Source organism: Triticum aestivum, chromosome 1D (genome assembly GCF_018294505.1).
Source record: "Triticum aestivum cultivar Chinese Spring chromosome 1D, IWGSC CS RefSeq v2.1, whole genome shotgun sequence".
NCBI lineage: Eukaryota > Viridiplantae > Streptophyta > Magnoliopsida > Poales > Poaceae > Triticum > Triticum aestivum.
Genome location: NC_057796.1, coordinates 103,283,382 through 103,289,749, shown reverse-complemented (window position 1 = coordinate 103,289,749; position 6,368 = coordinate 103,283,382). Strand labels below are relative to the sequence as shown.

Sequence of the window (6,368 nt, the reverse complement as noted above, 5' to 3'; positions counted from 1 at the left end):
AACATTTCTGCCCACGCGGATCCAAACAGGCAAAAACGAACGAAATGCGTCTGTGTGTTGGAGTTGCCCTAAGCCCCCCACCGACCGCTTCCTCTTAAGGCGCCCCTACCACGACCAGAATGTCTTCCCATTCATCAAGCTCTCTTCCTTGATCTCTTCATGAATGGAGTTCCGCCATGGACTCGAGTTGGAGCTCAAAATGGAAATTCATGCGCCAAGAGTTCAAGAAGATGGTGGGACGAGGGGACACCACCAATGTTTTCGTAAGAGGTTAGCAAATTTGGGTTTCTTAATGTTGTGTAACCGCTTTCAATGCTCTGTCTGCATATGATGCTTGTTGCAAACACATGGGACTTGTGCTGCAAAGGGGTCGTTTTTTAATGTTGCAAATGTGTTTTTTTCGTTGTTGTGTATGCTACTCCTCCGTTCGAAAAACTTATCCCAAGTTTGTCCGATGCTAGATACATCCATTTGAGAGACAAGCTTTTTGGAGGGAGTATTTTATTATTACTTTTTTAAACATCTGTTCGTTGAAAGACAGCAGAAAATGCCGCAGCAATGTATCTTGCAGGATTTTCGTCCTGCAATGACCAGAGACTCCGCACCCATCGTTCAGTGCGGCTCTTAAGGATAAGCACATCATTTAGTGCACTAATCAGACTACCTACAATGAGAATAATATAGGTAGTAACATTACACATATCAAGATAAAATAGATGATGTGGCAAGCAATAAATGAAGAAAGAGAGGCATGTAGTAACATAGCTAGTTACTACTAGTATGAGTAACATCACACATATCAAGGCAAGATGAGTCTATAGCATAATAAATAAAGTATTGCATGTTACCACACATATGTTACTCCCCACTATAGAGGTAGTAACATAAAGTAGTAACATGAGCATGTTACTACTCTATGTTACTACCCATACCCGTTGTGGCTAGTCTCAGTACACATTAAAGCCCGCCAAGTGAGTTGTAAAATCAGCAAATAAGTTGGTGAGTATAAGCTACAATTCTATAGACACTGTATTCCAGGAGTACAAATATTCTGGTGCAAGTTCATTTTGACTTTCTAATACTACAGATCTGTTAAAGAGCATCGAAACGGAAAAGGAGCTGAAAAAATGAGCTGCTAATATCACCAACGGAAAATCACATACACCCACCAGAAAGGCAACACCATTGGTGCTTCTTCCCATGCAAGCTACTTGGAAAATTTCCTTGAGGTAGGCCTCAAACAACTAGCTGCAGCACAAAGTGACAAATGGGCAGTTCTTATGCAAGAACCTCCTTCAGCTTGGCCTTCTGGTCGTCCGTCAGGGTTTTCGGGAACAACACCTCGAACGTCACATACAGATCGCCTTTCTTGTTGCTTTGGTGCAATGGCATGCCCTCTCCTTTGAATTTCCTTACCTCCTTCGGCTTAGTGACACCCTAACAATTTGTGATGGAGCAGAGTAGATTAGATGCAGATGAGCCTAGTGGCCTACAGGATGCAAAAAGAATCATTTAGGGCTCCTTTGATTCAAAGGAATTCTATAGGATTTCTAGAGGATTGAAATCCTTAGGAATTTTTCCTATGTTGGCCCTTTGATTCATAGGATTGGATCCCATAGGAATTTTTCCTATGGAATCTTTTGTACTACATTTCATGGGAAACCTAACATCCACTCCAACCTCTTTTTACATTTCCTTTGTTTTCCATGTAACATCAAACACTCCTTGCTAATCCTATAGGATTCAAGTTGACATGCCACCCCAATCCTATACTTTTCCTATTCTTACATTTTCAAAATCCTATGAATCAAAGAGGCCCTTACTGTTCAGGATTTGGTGACTTACCTGGGAGCCGATTTGGACCAGATGGTTGTCAAGATGCTTGAGGTTCTTCTCGAATCCAACCAGAGCTTGGAGCTGTAGCAGCAAAAGGTAATCAAAACATCAGATACGAACAGACTCCAGTACACCATATTGGAAACAAGAGAAATTTGGTGGATTAAGGGAAGTAGGATTCAGAGGATGACAAATGCACATAGGAAGTAATCTAGAAGTAACTAAATAACAGCACGGTCCATACTGAACACAGGAAGAAAATAGGACATTTACCCCAAGTTGGTCTAGAGTTTATTGTGAATTTTCAGCAGAGACCCTATGTCCCAAATGGAACCTAAATGTTAGAGTGATCACTTTTGGAATGGGAATGTGCAATAATCAGTTGGAGAGTTCACTGTTTGATGTAGGGTGTAGCAAGGAGGTTATAACTGGAGTAATGAGTGCCCAATTTACAGAGATGTGATAGCATCAAACTCGTCCAGCCACATAACTTCTTTGGTTCTTACATACATACCAATTAAGATACTTTCCAACCAAGGTACAAGCTGCACTAATTTTCTCCGCGCTAACTACTTTAAATGTATAATATAAGCGCTCTTATATTATGGGACGGAGGGAGTAATTGCAATGGGCACAAGAGAGAGGGCAGACAGGCAGTACCAGGGAGATTGTAACTGTTGCATGCAGGTCGTTGCCTTCTCTTCTGAAGCGGTCGTGTGGTGCTGTCCTAATCCTGAACTGCTCATGAAATCATTTTTTCAGGATGAAATTAGTCACACAATATTTCCCACGCTAATTGCAACCAACCAAGGAAAGGAGGAAAAACAAACCTTCAAGTCTCCAGGTTCTCCATCAATCTTAGGCTCTCCTTCCTCGAAAAATGAAACCTCCTGAAATATCAAATGACACTGCTAAGTCAAACATCTAAGCAGAAAGGTGGAGCATATCACAATGGATCCATTGCATCATGATAAACAACTTGTCAACTTAAGAAATTCTATCTAATCGTCCCTTGACCATGTGATAACTTATTACCATTGTCATAGCAACCTTGTGCAGGAAATCAGATGTAATCACAGTCTCGAAAGTGGCAAATGTACAAATATTCGGTTCAAACAAATGGTTCAGGCACAACATTTCCAAAATAGACAAATAATATTCTGATGATGACCCTTTAAGTAGCTATTCATGAGGATTAATCAATACATACACATTGTAGTGGAGATTTCTTCTTTGCTAATTCTATAGTGTTACTTGCAAGAAATAAACCAGCAAGTTTGCCTAAAAAATCACGTTCTCAAGTCTTGAGCAACCATATGCAACTAAGTGATCAGTTACAGCAGATATATTTTCAATTGACCCAAGGTTAAGTACTGGACATAAAATATGGCATCTACTTCATACCTGTCCATCTTGCATACCCTTCTCAATATCAACAGTTAAAAAATCACCTTCTCGTACATACTTCACATTTGGACACTGGTCGCAGACCTGAAGATGAGATGATTAAGAAGAAAACTTAATTTGATCACGAAAGAAGTGCATGGAACGTGTAGTTTTCAGTATGTTAAATCACATCAGCCGCATGTAAATTAGGAAAATACCTGCTCGGTCATTTGTTGATACATTCCAGGACCAATTTGACGGTGGTAAACTTCATTCCTGCAGTTGCATCGTCTCTTTCCTGGTGCTGGTTTTATGATGTTTTTTTCTCTCCAAACCTATCATGTCCACAAAAATAGCAAAGTAAACTCTGTGCTACTCACAATTAAGCATTCATACTGCAGGCAGCCTACTTCGTGAAAACTCACGTCATGCTACCAAATATAACAATCAGGTTATCTACTAACTAGGTGCAACATTTGTCTAGTATCTATGTGTCAATTGGAATACCTAACTCAGCAATATATTTCCAGTTCACCAGCCACACAAATTGGTTACCTTTAATGAACCACCCATGTACAGGTCCTCTAGTGAAGCATCCAGTTCAACAATCACATCATCACCTTTTATGATCTGTTCTTCCTCCTCTTCCATACCACCACCTCCTCCTCCAAAAAAGCTGGAAAAGTTTGCGAAAGAAGAGCAAATGATCACTAAAACTGGATGATTAGTATTGCATTGTTTCCATCCAAGTTACTACTGAATTATTTTAACAGCTTTGGAAAATGGCAACATCAGAGAAATACATCCACAGTTTTTTCTTCAATTATGTGCTTCGGCACAAAAAGCCCTCCTCATTTGTGTATGCCATGACTTCACAAGTGATGCATGCACACATATGAAGTTTTAGTTGGTTATAGTTACACTGTTGTTGATCCTTAGGACAATTGGTTTTAACAGCACGAGCTCATGTGCTGAAAAAGAAAATAACTCCACTAATATATCCTGAACTTTCTAAAATTATTACCCATGATCTCTTGGATAAACGACAAACACGAAATTGGTGTATTTGTCAACACTCAATACAAGTATTATAAATGTTTGATATATCAACAAGTATTAGAATTGTTTGATATATCTATAGTTGACACTGCCAGACCATACAGAATGGGAACCATATGCATTTTTGAACACTCAATAAAAGTATTAGAAATGTTTGATATATCTATGGTTCGCACTGCCAGACCCTACAGAATGGGAACCACGTGCTTTGTGATGTAACAATACTTGAATGGGCAGCTCAGGGAATATTTCAACTCAAACAGGAGGTGTCATTTCACTACTTCAGTGCATGCCGATCTTCATGTACTCAACACGGTCATATGAATTACCTTATTCCCTAGCGATTGATGAACAACTAAATTTTTTGACAGTTCCCTATATCTGTAAACAAAAGATCCATGTGGTGTAATATCTATCTTGATATGTACAGCAATCTAAGGTGACCGGAACATGTTTAGTTGATATTTCACTAGCAAGCATGTACACATATAGCCTAGTTACAGATTGTTTCTACCTTCTAAGTCGAAAGTTTTTTCTTATGTATTTTGACATCTCTAAACTTGCATAGATAGCAAATTATTACACAATAGTAAAACCGTAATAGCTCAAAATAGGTCACACACACTGTGTACATGGCATACTGAGATTCAGGCTACTAAAATGACAGATACCAGGCAACATTTTTGTCCTCACCTGCTGAAGATGTCCTGCATGTTCATCCCACCGCCACCGCCTCCTCTCCCGCCTTGGAACTGCTTCAGCCCCTCCTCGCCATACCGGTCATAGATCTTCCTCTTCTCCTGATCCGTCAAGACCTCGTACGCTGCATGATAGCAACACATTCAAACATAGATTCCCTGAAGTCGAATTATTCAAGCTCAGCGAGTGGAATTTCGCTCCTTTTACTCCTAATACAGGTTAGTACCATTATTGATCTCGGCGAATCGCTTGGTGGCCTCCTCATTATCGGGGTTCTTGTCGGGGTGGTACTTGAGCGCGAGCTTGCGATACGACCTCTTGATCTGATCCTCCGACGCGCCCTTGGGGACTTGCAGCACGTCGTAGAAGCTCTTCCTGATCCACACCAACAAAAACAACACGAATTTTAGCGGAGCCCAAATGCCAACCCAATATTTGGAGCAGACTGAACTCGAACGCATAGATCCTAAATCCGTTTCGTCAGGGGGGAATCACTCGTAAATTCGGTACGAGTAGGATCGGGAGGGCAAAATAATAAGATCTAGAAGAAACCACGCGAGAATCAACAACTGTTCCGAGCATTACCCCTCGATCACCGCCGCGAGATGCAGCAGCAGCGCGAGGAAGGCCGCGAGCCGCGCACCGCTCCTCCGCGGCGCCGCCATCCCCACCTCGCCGCGTCCCGCTCGACCTCCCCCTCAACCCACCGGCTAGGAGTCAGGGTCGGGGTTCCCGCGGCTCGCGAATCCACGCGTATGCCCCTGCGGTACTGCCGGCCTCGTCTTCGTCGTCGTCGTCGTCACCGTCGTCCTCCCTGGCTGGCCCTCGCGCCTCGCGGGTTAAGAGCTTCTACAGCTAGAAGGGGAAGGGATCTGGAGCTCCTTTTCGGGGAGACGTGGAGGCGGGTGACGTGGACCAATTGGAGCCCAGATGTGCGGGGCTCCCGCGAATGGGGTGGCTCCACGTGGATAAAACGACCGCATTAAAGGAATCGCCCGGTGCACCGGGTCAGGTTGACTTGGCGATACTGGTAAACGGTCTGCCTGTGATGAACGTAGCAATCCTGCTACTCACGTGATGTCCTCATTCTATCTTTATTGACTCTGCATATTAACTTTCTTATCAACATAACAAATCTGAATAAATATTTACAATAACAAGTATATCTGATGTGAAAATATATTCAAATATGATAATTATTGTTGATTCTAAGACATTTTCATGCGAGAAACATTCAGATCCCCAACCTGGTTTAGTGCATTTCGAGGCTAGCATCCAAACAAACGCCCCCCATTTAGGGCTTGTTCGGCTAATCCTCCCCCCAAAAGGATTGGAGGGGATTGGCAAGGATTGGTTTGTATTTTGACTTAGAAGAGGTTTAAATCCCT

At 42.1% G+C, this 6,368-nt stretch overlaps 1 protein-coding gene across 1 annotated transcript; it reads right to left on the bottom strand.

Moving 5' to 3' along the window:
- Positions 1 to 957: 957 nt before the first annotated feature.
- On the bottom strand, positions 958 to 5,877 carry LOC123180578 (dnaJ protein ERDJ3B). Its single transcript, XM_044592654.1, has 10 exons — positions 5,566 to 5,877; positions 5,207 to 5,355; positions 4,975 to 5,104; positions 3,778 to 3,898; positions 3,441 to 3,557; positions 3,241 to 3,327; positions 2,667 to 2,726; positions 2,497 to 2,574; positions 1,846 to 1,917; positions 958 to 1,437 (listed from the first exon to the last, which is right to left on the bottom strand). The coding sequence occupies exons 1-10, from the start codon at positions 5,643 to 5,645 to the stop codon at positions 1,279 to 1,281; spliced, it is 1,053 nt and encodes a 350-aa protein (XP_044448589.1). The 5' UTR covers positions 5,646 to 5,877; the 3' UTR covers positions 958 to 1,278.
- Between the last annotated feature and the right edge of the window lie 491 nt (positions 5,878 to 6,368).

What these genes read in the sequence shown, in the direction of transcription:
- LOC123180578 (XM_044592654.1), bottom strand. Translation starts at nt 5,645, where the DNA reads ATGGCGGCGCCGCGGAGGAGCGGTGCGCGGCTCGCGGCCTTCCTCGCG. An exon ending in ATCAACAAATGACCGAGCAG is followed by an intron (nt 3,328 to 3,440) that starts GTATTTTCCTAA and finishes TCTCATCTTCAG; the next exon opens with GTCTGCGACCAGTGTCCAAA. An exon ending in CAACAGTTACAATCTCCCTG is followed by an intron (nt 1,918 to 2,496) that starts GTACTGCCTGTC and finishes TTGCTGCTACAG; the next exon opens with CTCCAAGCTCTGGTTGGATT.